The sequence below is a fragment of the Magnolia sinica genome, chromosome 9 (assembly GCF_029962835.1).
Source record: "Magnolia sinica isolate HGM2019 chromosome 9, MsV1, whole genome shotgun sequence".
Taxonomy (NCBI): Eukaryota; Viridiplantae; Streptophyta; class Magnoliopsida; order Magnoliales; family Magnoliaceae; genus Magnolia; species Magnolia sinica.
This window is the reverse complement of record NC_080581.1, coordinates 9,896,576-9,909,939: the sequence shown is the minus strand read 5'-3', so window position 1 is coordinate 9,909,939 and position 13,364 is coordinate 9,896,576. Positions and strand designations below refer to the sequence as shown.

At 41.7% G+C, this 13,364-nt stretch overlaps 1 protein-coding gene across 2 annotated transcripts; it reads left to right on the top strand.

Moving 5' to 3' along the window:
• Window positions 1-284: 284 nt before the first annotated feature.
• LOC131256851 (RING-H2 finger protein ATL56-like) lies at window positions 285-13,136 on the top strand. 2 transcript variants are annotated; one of them, XM_058257906.1, is made up of 2 exons: window positions 285-3,055; window positions 12,769-13,136. In XM_058257906.1, the coding sequence occupies exon 1, from the start codon at window positions 368-370 to the stop codon at window positions 1,037-1,039; it is 672 nt and encodes a 223-aa protein (XP_058113889.1). In that variant the 5' UTR covers window positions 285-367; the 3' UTR covers window positions 1,040-3,055; window positions 12,769-13,136. The 2 variants fall into 2 exon arrangements, with proteins under 2 accessions (XP_058113889.1, XP_058113888.1); XM_058257905.1 differs by having other exon boundaries at window positions 286-1,092.
• Window positions 13,137-13,364: the final 228 nt, after the last annotated feature.

The following is a 13,364-nucleotide window of genomic DNA, read 5'->3' as shown; positions in this document are numbered from 1 at the left end:
TTACCAATAATAGTGCTAGAAAAATGATTCTGACCGTTGGATTATTGAGTTTAATATAAGGTATTAAAAGTTTACTTTCACCTGTCCAAATTAATTTAAATAAATATATTAAAGTTCATTTATTTTATATATTCAAATATATGGACGGTTTTGATTATCTGATCATATATTTATGGGCCCCAATTGGGCGATAAATTTTGAAGGTTCTGTGTCGCGATATACACAAAACGAACACGTTCCTCGTATCCTCCTGGTAATAGAAAATAGAGAGAGAGAGGGGAGAGAGAGAGAGAGAGAGATGTGAAGGGTAAGAACAACGACCGAGGACGACAACGATACGAAATCGATTCCGACTCCCATTTCCGCCATGCAATACTTCAATCCTGACCGTTCAAACATCTCCCAAAACTCATCCCACCGTTCCCGTTCCCTTTTCATCTATTCTCATCCTCCCCCTCATTTGCCATCACCACAACCACAACCACAACCATCTTCACCACCACCGCCACAACAACAACAACAACAGCCACAACCGCAATCATCTCCCACACCAATGTCTTCACCCACATCGAAACCGAACACCAAAGTCCTTTCATTCCTTCTCAAAGCAATCATCATGGCCCTCTTCATATCCCTTTTCTTCATCTTCGTCGGCATCGCCGCCCTCCTCCTCCTCCACCTCTGCGTCGCCGGCCGCGCTCTTCGCCGCCACCGCCGCCTGCGCCGAAGCACCCTCCCGCCCGATTCGCCATCTGGGTTGTCGCCGAAGGACCTCCAGAAGCTCCCTTGTTTCAATTACAGCGGCGGCGTGGGGCCCGCTGCCCTCGCCGACTGCGCTATATGCCTAGAGGGATTCCGGGACAGCGAGACGTGCCGGGTTCTCCCCGATTGCAGTCACGTTTTCCACGTGTGCTGTGTCGACGAGTGGCTGGTGAAAGTGCCCGCCTGCCCAATTTGCCGCTCAGCCGTCACCGGGGTGGTCAGATCGGGGTGGGAGATTCAGAATACAGAGGAGGGTGTCAGCGTTCGATCCGTCTGATTGGGTTGGTGGGTGTTGTCAAAAGGAGAGAGGCCATTTTCCTTGAATTCTCTGTAAGTAATGCTTTTTTGGTGGCTTTGAAATTTCAGTGACATGTACATACGGAATTCGGTATCTTTTTTTATTTTTAAAATTCGGTATACAATAGAATTTGTTGATTACAGCGAGTATATGCACCCAAGTCGTTTGTGTATATGAGGTGAATATTCATGAGCTGAAAGAAATCTTGGAAATTTTGATAGCACCATACAAAGAATGTTGAATTCAATTTAGGCTGTGTTTGGATGAAAAAATGGATTGAATTGCGAACATTCTGTTTAACTCAAGTGGAAATGACAAAAATTAACGACGTTCCTAAAATTCATAATGAAATTGTTGTTTGTTTTCTTTCGAATCCAACTTGAAAGTAATCTGATTAATGATGTGATGTATGGTAGGGAATGGCATGTTGGCTATCTCTCCCTAGACTAATAATCACAGTTAAATTCAATTGTGCATCCAAATGCGCCATTAATGGGCTTTTTCTTTTTCAAAAAATTGGGGCTGTGAATCTTCTTACTGCTCCTACCATGGCCTACTAAGATAGTTGATGGCATAAGGCCTTGGCTGCATTTGGAGCTCAGCGACGGTGTAAAAGCTACTGCTGACATGCAGTGGTTGCCCCTCATATCGAGTAAGATCCGCTTCTCTCATGTTCTACAGTGAAGAGACAATTACAAAGATTGATAATAAGATCTTCAAGAAAAGGGTGGAAGTGGGCGTGAAAAGATGGATGAGCCGGGGGCGTTTATTGACGGTCCATCAAGTCATATCTGGGGTCGTTCTCTCCCCCATGGTTTTCGTATTATCGACACCCAACCTGAGCTTTCTCCCTCCCCCATTCTTCCATAAAATGATAGTATTGTGTGCATATTGAAGTCCACATGTGAGTTCTTTCCATTAAAACATCAAGGAACTCATGTCTTGTGTGGTCTGGAAGGGAAGTATCGAAAGTAACTTAGAGCTTGGCGAGGCCATTATGCATCTCCAACCACTGCTAGAAGTGCCAATCTGGGACATTTGTTGGGAGTGAACAAGGTCTTTCAATTCATTAGGTGGGTCACATAGGTACAAAAACAATGGACAGTTTAACAAAGAATTACCAAAGTTTCATAGACAATATACACGCATGGCCTTCTTGATTAGTGGACCTCGGTGCCAGGTGATTTACATGGTGGTACCACCCAGTGCTCGGATGTCCCAAAAAAGTGCTGGGTTGGTGCATGTGGCCTATTGCAGCTCTCTAGAATTAGATCCTTATTATTATGGCTAGGTTGGCATGTGACCTCTTGCAGCTCTCAAGAATTCAACCATTATTATGGTACCAAAAACATAAGGATCCCATTTGCTGAATTTTTGTTTGTGGCATTGTATGCTCTGTGTAGATAACATGATCAAGGAGTATGGTTTTGGGAGCTAGCTAGTTGGCATTAAAAAGTGAGTCATGGCCTCTGAAATACTGGGAATCAAGGTTTTAAAACTTGGTTTTAGAGTGTCTTTTCCCAGTATCGGATCTAGTCATATTGCTACACACACACGCACGCACATATGATGAGTTGCATCACCGATACTGATAAGATCCGTTTGATGCAATACTAGTTGCTGACGATATGAAAAGTATTTAAAAAATGAGAAAACTCTACAAGAAAGAAAGAAAGAAAGAAAGAAAAAAAAAGCACAAATGAGTCTGACTGTGTCTGTTTCGACCCTGGCTTGGTGCAAATCAGGTCGACTCCTTCCCATTCAGAAAAAGTCAGGACCTAGTCGCCTGATTTCAACCTTATCTGAACCAGACAGGTTTCCACCATAATCGATAAGACGCAGGTGATTCTCAGTTGCATTAGATGATTGTTCAAAGCCATGCTTGTAATTGCCTACTAAGACTGATTGTTTGATTGGATTATAATCATGTCTCTCAGAGGATGGAAATGGAAATGACTTCTTTTATCATCATCATTGTAAACAACCTTATTCCAGGTATAGAATATGTGAATACTCTGGATGCCAACATTTATTATCACTAGGTGAAAAGTGTGAAGGGGGATGCTGATTTTTTTATGGATTTAATGGGTGAATGCTGGGTAAAGACAAATAGGGTCCTTGGGAGTATATTTATTGAAGTTTTAAATAAATCCAAGGAAACGACAACCTCATCTAGTCAGTGGGCCATGATAGTTGTTTGTTTTTGTTTTTTGTTTTTTTAGTGCACGTGAGGGAACAGGAAAAGATCTAGCTTATGGCTGTCTTGACATGAGATTTCAACCACTTTGTGATCAAGGTAGGTGAGTGGCTAATGTACCTTGTTTTGGCTTTTACGTTGTCATGGTGACCCAGCCTTATGCTTATCCTTTCACTGGTGTATAAGGTTAGCAGGGGAAAGCAAGGCTAAATGATTGCTCCAAAATGGTGTGTGGGAGTCCGTTGGGCACCAAATTCATATGGCTTTATGACTATTTTTGGGTTTTTTTTTGGCAAATAAAATAAATAATAGGAAATGTTTTCTTCTCAATGAGTGAGGACAAGGAGACATTCGAGTCAACATCAGTCCTGATCCTTGGCCAGGGGCATGGTTTATGGGGGTGTTTTGTGGCTGGTTCTATATTTCTAGGCTTAGTGATTCCCTAGTTTTTACAAACAGTATGTCTGGTTAACACTTTTCTGTTGTTTTCTACATTCCCCTGGAATTCCATCCCCAGCTTTTACTCAAAAAACTTACCCCAACTTTTAGATGGGAAATGAAAAATCAAGAGAATTTAAAAAAGAAAAGAAAAAAGAAGAAGACATTTCCCAGGTTTTCTAGGAAACCTGGTGTATCATCAACCAAACATAATTTAATCATTCCTCAGGAAATACCAGACCAAGTCTAACATTCTCTAGGAAACATAAAAACCAGGGAATGGATTCCCCAACAACCGAACACAAGCAGAAGGCCTGGTGACCTCTGCTTTGGGAGCAGGTGTTTGTTTGGACCCAAGTTCAAAGCACTGACTGTCATGACTGACCCATTTCAATGATGAGGTCTACCACATCTTAAGCTCTGCTCCTTCGACAGCTTAGCAACTACATCTCATTGTTCGATTGAGTGCTCTCTCTCAAAAGTGCTGGTGTTGCTACCACTTCCTCTTTGACCAAAGATAGGTGCCATTACCATTCGTAAATCAACCTTAGGTCACATTGGAAACAAGTCGGTGGAAACGGGATATCTAGTTTGATTGGAAGTTTGAACGACAAAAACAAATTTATTCTTTGCTGTTCCACTAGGTGTATGGTGTGAAGGAATTCAATATCCCGTGAGGTCTATCAAATGTTTTAGGAGAGGGCACTTTTTTGAAATTGTGTTGTTTTGTTGCGTTTGAAAATGCCGGATCCGAGGCACATAAAAATGATTATTGTTAGTTATTGTTACCATCATTTTTGTTTGTAAACTTTCTACATACAAATAACTGATTTTTAAGTTTATTACCATTATGGTTTATTTATTTTGGTTTTTTACATATAATTAATTGCAATATACTGTCAAGATATGGTACTTTATTATTTAAACTGAAGTTGCGGCCCTTTATAGAGTGGAATGGCAGAAGAGGATTCATGTAGCTGACCCCATCTAGTTGGGATAACATTATTATTATTATTATTACTTTTTGAAGATTATTTGTACAACATTATTATTATTCCATTTCCGATCAAGCTTAGCAAGCTTGGCATTGCATTCTCTAGACCTTAGCAGTTTCCCTCTATCAGCTAATGCCTGGTAATTGGGTTAAAGTGCAGTGTTGGACATGGAAGTGGTGTGTATCATCATGCTCCTTGATGTTCTTTGCAGCCAACTATTTGAGCATGTCGGTTCCAATTTTGGTCCGATGGTGTTACATGTGTGCCCCAGTCACAACTTAGGTGCATGTGTTTGTTACCCAACACAAGGAAATTTGGCATCGCCATAACCTAAGTCAGCGCAACCTTCATAGGTTTCCGGAATGTTGGTGGACTTGACTAAGTTGCACCCCTACCATCGATCTTTGAAGGCAGGATTTGGGTCAAGCTATTGAATCAATCTATATTGTCAGGTCCCAGAAATGAAAGCGCCTAGACCTTCAATCGCCGCAAGTGAGGTTCTTCCTCCATCACAGATTTCATTGAATTGGTTTGTCAGCTGAAAAAATTATGAGCATGATAGCACACAAAGGCTTTTCAGCCATTGCTCACTTCAAAATGCTTATGACTATGAAGTCATCAGCATTGAAGCTGAAGGCATGGGATTGATCAAGGAAAATCCCCGTGGTTACTGCGCTTAGAAAAGAGGGCTGCTCATGATCAACAGTCTGTGTAATCGTGCAGCTCCTTTGAGTTCATTGGTGAGGCTGGAGTATGGTGTGCTGTAAAGGCCGTTACGTAAAGGTAACGGTGGCAACTGTTACGCGTTACGGGGTCGTAACGGCCGTAACAGCCGTTATGGAAAAAAATGACCTGTAATTGCCATTAACGGCACGTTACGTCCCCTATAAAGGCCATAACAGCCCCGTAATTGTCTGTTATGGAGCAGATATAGGTTTTCCATACTTTTTAAACAACATTACAAGGCAAATACAGGTTTTTCAGGATTTTTTTTTAATAGAAAAAGAGACCATAACGGCCGTTACGGGGGCAGTAACAGCCATTACGACCCGTATCGTAAAGGTAACGGTGGGGGCCGTTATGGTTACCATTACAGAACACCTTGGGCTGGAGGCCGAGGAATCAATGGTGTGAAGAGGGGGGATAGAGCAGGATCTAATTCCTAGCAGGAGGATCCTTCTTTTGTGTTTAGTTCATACTTAATGATATGCTTGCCAACTGCTCCTCCACGACCCCTCTTTTCTTGTCCGCTCTTTGGGGTTTGTGCGCATTAGTTAGGCTGGGTTTCGGTAGTAGGTGGTGAGGCTTTGTGGCATGTGGGTGATATCGATGTGAGCCTCTATCATGGTCGGTTCGAGAGCCCGAATAAAAAGCAGAAGGTTAATGTCTGGTGAGCAGCTCATCATAAAACTTTTGCCAATCTACCGTTTAAAAGCTAACCAAAATTGTTGAAAGGCTAAGATGATGATGATGATGACGATGACGATGGTGCTTTAAATATTTGTATAGATGTGTTGCTTTTAAGAGCCGTCGTGTTCAAGACTAGAACGGGTCTGCCCAACACTAATAAGCACCTACAAAACCAACCCAAATTCACATGGCACAACAAGAGAAGAATTAATAGGGTAATTAGATTAAACAAAGTGAAATAGGATGAAGTCAACCAAATTCACTTACCCAATTCCAGGTAGGAGGAATCCATCTCTCTCGTCTCTCCTTTGTTTGTTTTTAAATCTCAAAAAAAAAATAAAAAATAAAAAAAATAGATTGTATAGGATGTAGTTATGCTAGCCTAAAAATCTGAACAATCTAGATCAAAACAAAGTAAAAAAGAAAAAATAAATAAATTTAACAACTTCCTTCTAATCATAGCCCTACAAACATTGGTGTAATGGGCCTCCCATGTCGTGGGTCATATAATCAAAAGAATCCAATATCTTATTGTGGAATGGGCCTCCCTAGTGCTGCAGAGTAGCTGCAGCAATTTGTTTTCGTTTTCCTTTCCTTAGGTGTTCTGGTCTGCTATCTTAGCAGGTCAGGCCCTTTTGTACTCTTTTTCCTCTTTTATAAGACGTCACTATTCAAAAAAAAAAAAAAAAGCATTGGTGTGAAGCAAAGTACCAAACTATCCCTAAAGCCAAGGAAACCAAATCAAAACAGGGGCTAGGTGGAATTGGATTTTCTGCCATCCAGAGATGGTTCGAAGCATGGCTGGCTAGCGAAAGAGGTATTTTCGCTATCCAAGCATCAATGACCTTATTGGCCCTGGAAACACCTCTCCATTTGCCCAATGCAATCGATTGCATCGGTTCATGGGCCTAATTTAGGGACCTTTTCTGTTCTCCTGGATAGAAGATGAAAGTTTGCAAGGAATCTGTGGTGAATTGAGTACTTTGGGTGATCGGATCATGGCCCTTCTGGCGATGACCCCCTTTTATGCTGCATCAGACGCCTTGTATCCATGCCTGCCACTGAGACGTGTCCATATCTAAATTACATGTCTATGGCACTAAAGGCATTCTTCGAGGGCTTCTTTTTAGTTAAGTAAGATGGATGGGAAATTAGGTTTCACACCTGCCATCGCTTTTATGCAGTATTTTCTTTTACCCAGCGATACGGGATTGAGGCATTTATGAATTTTGAATCACCTCTCGTCTATTGGTTTTTCGTTTGTTGGGGCTTGCCTCCTGGCAACATATCAGCTTAACTTTGATCATAGTGGCAGGATTGAACCAGTACAGAAAACTTTTGGCTGTGTTTTGTGATTTGGGAGGGTAAAACTTTTGCATGTGGGGCCCACCTGTGATGGCATCAAGGTATTCCATAACAGTAATGGTGGCCATAACGGCCATCGCTGTAACCTTTACGATACGAGCTGTAACGGTTGTTATCCGTATCGTAAAGGTAACGGTGGGGGCCGTTATGGTTACCATTACAGAACACCTTGGGCTGGAGGCCGAGGAATCAATGGTGTGAAGAGGGGGGATAGAGCAGGATCTAATTCCTAGCAGGAGGATCCTTCTTTTGTGTTTAGTTCATGCTTAATGATATGCTTGCCAACTGCTCCTCCACGACCCCTCTTTTCTTGTCTGCTCTTTGGGGTTTGTGCGCATTAGTTAGGCTGGGTTTCGGTAGTAGGTGGTGAGGCTTTGTGGCACGTGGGTGATAACGATGTGAGCCTCTATCATGGTCGGTTCGAGAGCCCAAATAAAAAGCAGAAGGTTAATGTCTGGTGAGCAGCTCATCATAAAACTTTTGCCAATCTACCGTTTAAAAGCTGACCAAAATTGTTGAAAGGCTAAGATGATGATGATGATGACGATGACGATGACGCTTTAAATAGTTGTATAGATGTGTTGCTTTTAAGAGCTGTCGTGTTCAAGACTAGAATGGGTCTGCCCAACACTAATAAGCACCTACAAAACCAACCCAAATCCACATGTCACAACAAGAGAAGAATTATTAGGGTAATTAGATTAAACAAAGTGAAATAGGATGAAGTCAACCAAATTCACTTACCCAATTCAAGGTAGGAGGAACAAATCCATCTCTCTCATCTCTCCTTTGTTTGTTTTTAAATCTCAAAAAAAAAAAAAAAAAAAAAAACCAAATTAGATTGTATAGGATGTAGTTATGCTAGCCTAAAAATCTGAACAATCCAGATCAAAACAAAGTAAAAAAGAAAAAAAATAAAATTTAACAACTTCCTTCTAATCATAGCCCTACAAACATTGGTGTAATGGGCCTCCCATGTCGTGGGTCATATAATCAAAAGAATCCACTATCTTATTGTGGAATGGGCCTCCCTAGTGCTGCAGAGTAGCTGCAGCAATTTGTTTTCGTTTTCCTTAGGTGTTCTGGTCTGCTATCTCAGTGGGTCAGGCCCGTTTGTACTCTTTTTTCTCTTTTATAAGACGTCACTTTTCAAAAAAAATAATAAATCATTGGTGTAAAGCAAAGTACCAAACTATCCCTAAAGCCAAGGAAACCAGATCAGAACAGGGGCTAGGTGGAATTGGATTTACTGCCATCCAGAGATGGTTTGAAGCATGGCTGGCTAGCGAAAAAGGTATTTTCGCTATCCAAGCATCAATGACCTTATTGGCCCTGGAAACACCTCTCCATTTACCCAATGCAATCGATTGCATCGGTTCATGGGCCTAATTTAGGGACCTTTTCTGTTCTCCTGCATAGAAGATGAAAGTTTGCAAGGAATCTGTGGTGAATTGAGTACTTTGGGTGATCGGATCATGGCCCTTCTGGCGATGACCCCCTTTTATGCTGCATCAGACACCTTGTATCCATGCCTGCCACTGAGACGTGTCCATATCTAAATTACATGTCTATGGCACTAAAGGCATTCTTCGAGGGCTTCTTTTTAGTTAAGTAAGATGGATGGGAAATTAGGTTTCACAACTGCCATCGCTTTTATGCAGTATTTTCTTTTACCCAGCGATACGGGATTGAGGCATTTATGAATTTTGAATCACCTCTCTTGTCTATTGGTTTTTCGTTTGTTGGGGCTTGCCTCCTGGCAACATATCAGCTCAACTTCGATCATAGTGACAGGATTGAACCAGTACAGAAAACCTTTGGCTGTGTTTTGTGATTTGGGAGGGTAAAACTTTTGCATGTGGGGCCCACCTGTGATGGCATCAAGGTATTCCATAACAGTAATGGTGGCCATAACGGCCATCGCTGTAACCTTTACGATACGAGCTGTAATGGTTGTTATGGCCCCCATAATGGCTGTTATGCGGTCTCCTCTCTCTCTCTCTCTCTCTCTCTCTCTCTCTCTCTCTATTGAACAAAAAACATGAAAAACCTATATCAGCCCCGTCATGGACCAGTACGGGGCCATTACAGCCTCTACAAGGAGTGTAACGGCCGTTATAGCCCCGTTACAGGGGCTATAACGGCCATTATGGATCATTTTTTTTTCTTTTCCATTACGGCCTTTATGACCCTGTAACGTATAACGGCCGTTACGGCCCCATAATGGCTGTTACGGTATGGCACACCATGGATGGTATACACTGCAATATGAACAGGGAACTATTTTTTTTGGTTTACGGTGTACTTGAGTTGGTGGCCACTTTGCCAGATCGAAACAGACACTATGCACTGAAAACAGAAGAGTTACATATTGATGATGTCTTGCTTGCACATACGATAAAACGATAACCTCGCCTGCGTAGAAAACTGTGAAGTAGTTGTTACCAGAACTGATAACGTATTTAGGTGGAAAATCTAAAAAATTGTAAAACACACACACACACACACAAGGGAGAGAAAGAAAAGCCGAAGCTAATAGAAGCATTTTGGAACAAATCCGAGAAACGGACATGAAACTGGCTTTTCCAGCCAACCGCTCAAGCTCAAGCTCGATGATATAGCTTACACAGGCGTATTCTAGGTAATCTGATGGAAACATTAGTGCTGGCCTAGAACGAGGGAGGGGATTATGAGGAGTTGGCTAATGTGAGAGTGAGCACCCCCATTGTATGTTTTGACACCTTCCTCCATGACTGTTGGGTCCTTGAAAGAGAGAATGTGTTGACTGTTGTTTCTGATCCTTATGCTGTTTTATATATAAAATGCCAGGAATAACCCTGAAACCTTGACTATTTGTTAGGAGGATGATGAGTATGTTGGTCTTTCTATTTTTATTAATTTTGATAGGTAAGCTGAGCTCAAACCCAAGACCTCAACGTTGAAAAACATGCTGTCTACTGTTGAGCAAGGTATGTTCTTCTTCTTGCTGATTTCTTTGTGTCTATGAGAGCTCGGAAGCCTAGAGACTGGGTGCGACCGTCATTTTGGCTTGCGGTAGCCAGATCCAGGCTCAACCCAGGAGCCTAATTAGCAGGTAGGTACTTATCATGTCTGGTGTTTGTCTCACAAACCAGCTGACTCCACGGTTTAAAAACTGGAAAACTGGACTTGACTCAAAGACTTGAATGAGTCTTTTCTTGATTCGACTTGATATTTAATTAAAAAACAATATAGTTATTTAAATAGTGATTATTGTATGAATAAGTTAAAATAGCTACCATGTACACAATACTGATATTTAAAATAGTTATTATCTTTTTTTTTTTGGTTAGCTTGTTAGTACACCCACTGTCAGTTCACACTTCACTGTTAGCCACCGCCACTAGGGATCGATACCAAGACCTCAGTGTTGAAATGAGGTATCTTTCACTCAATATAGTTATTATCATATAAATAAGTTAAAATAGCTACTTTGTGCAATACGATGTGTATGGTGCACCCCCTAAAGCAGCTCGCTTTTACATAAAGAGGGGTCAGAGTTTCAAAATTCAATCCTCTCTCTCTCTCTCTCTCTCTCACACACACACACACACACACACACACACACACACTAATTTTGAGGATGTTGAGACAGATTAGTGGTAAAACAAGGATAGAATTAGAAACGAATGCATTCGAGGGAACTTAGGAGTAACACCAATAGATAATAAGATGAGGGACAACAGACTTGGATGGTTTGGTCAATGTGCAACAGAGATTTAAGAACTGTGCCGGTTAGAGTGAGTCGGTACAAGCTGGAGGCTCTAAAAGGGCAAGGGGAAGGTTCAAAAGGATGTGGGTGGAGGTAGTAAGAAAAGACTTAATGACCCATGGTCTAACTGAATTTACATCTCTTGATAGAATGGAATGGTGGAAGATGATTCATGCCCGACCCCAATTAATTGGGATAAAGGCTTCGATGATGATGACGACGACGATGTTTGATAAATTATCAGTTTGACCTGGTGAATGACTTGGCCCAAGTATCACGAGCCGTGTGGAGTTGACTGATTCATTGGTCCAGCTTTGTGAGTCTTGTCAAGTTGGGACCTAGTCAATCTTAGTAGCAAGTTTCATGTTGACCTGTCTCGAGATCTCACCAAGTCAAGTAGACTTGTCTTGAGCTCTCACCGAGTTGAGTTGACTCGTCCAAGTTTTGAGCTGAGTCAGTGAGTTTCTGAACTATGGCTGAATCTTGCCTGCCTGCCAGCCTTTTGGGTAAAAGATGGGTGCCCTTATTGCGATGGTATTCTTATAAGTAGGTGTGGAGGTTATGGATTTAGCTCTTTGGAAGTCTGGCATCTGAATGGAGTCTCTCCTTGTTGCATGCCACAGGTAGCACTCTGAAACAGATTCAACTGGCAAAACTGGCTATGGATTTTGAGTGCTACTTTGCTTGTGATTTTCATTTCTTTTCTTCTGGATACTTGATAAAAACCATTAGTCGCCTTCTTTGCATTTCATCTCTATCCATTGGGCTATGTTTGGATTGCACCATTGAAATGACTTGCTGTTATCAGTACTCCAATAAAGTGGAAATTAACTAAATCTTAGTTACCCTTCTTACCATTGGTATTGATGGTCTTTATTCCAAATTGGACTTGGACTACTCCATGTATGAATACTTGAAAACCTACTCTTATTTTTTGTCATTTCTTCTCAATTAAACTGACTGTTTGCAATTCAACTCATGCATCCAAACGCAGCCTTGATAAAATTCTAGCTTCTTTGCAGAATGCTTTTAGGAGTTGTGATACATGTTCTGCTGATAATTTGTTGAGTGGCACATGAATTGGAGATCAGACTGTTATTTTCAGAAATAGTGATCATAGCAGAAAAATGCATTTTAAAAGGAGAGTATGTCCTGAGACCTGGAGTTGCACCCATCTACGGTGAGGATGAAACGGCTACGATAAATGTGGCATAGGGAGTTCATTGATAGTCTGTTGGTCACCGTTGTTTTTGGCGTCCTAGTCAGGTGGTGGCTGTTCATCAATGGTTAGATGTTTGGACATCAGAACAGCGAGCGTGTTTGATCTCTTTTGTTGTCTGCAACTATGATTGCAATCACCCCATATGTGCCAAGAAGCATTTTTGTGAGCCATTCATCAGGTGGGCCACACTTATATGTTGAATGTGTCCTATTTAGATCCACGTGATGGACGGTGTAGGATCTCACATGTGTGCTGTCTTGGCATGTGTCTGGTGATTATAGCCCTTTTCTTCAAGTAGCATTCCTCATGTTGTTTACTTGATTACTCCAGGCAATGGACCGGAAGTTATAGGCGGGGCGTCCTGAAGTAGTCTACAACATCCGCCAGAGAAGGAAAGGATGCTCATCTAATTCCAACTAGAGAATGCTAGTATGATACCTGTCCATAGAGCAGCTCCATCCTCCACCACAATGTGACAAACATGTTAGGCAATCAGGATAGTTGGTCTTGGTGGGCCACTATGCAGACAGGCTATGAAAGATGGACGGTACTATATGCGTTGTGTTCTGCAAGAAAACATATCCGCATCTGTGATCCACACCGTTGAATAGCGAGGACATCACTAGATGAGGCCATACATATAGCAATGTGATAGTGTGAAATTGACGAAATGAAAGGTCACAATTTTCAGGTTATAATGGGCCATTTTTGGAACCAACATCATTTCATGATAGCTTGTGATGGGCTGAAAATAAGGCTCAACTGAGCATGGGTCCAGATCGGCCCGGGGCTGTGCCGGCTGGGCCAAGAATTTCAGGCAGGAATAATAAGCAGGTGGGCTTGGATTGGAATTCGAGGCCTTAATATAAAAAATGGGCTGGGCTTCATTAATGGTGGGATTGTATTGGAATTTCAGGTCCAATGTA

Bases quoted from the DNA above. Each gene is read 5' to 3' on its own strand.
- LOC131256851 (XM_058257906.1), top strand. From the start codon at position 368: ATGCAATACTTCAATCCTGACCGTTCAAACATCTCCCAAAACTCATCC.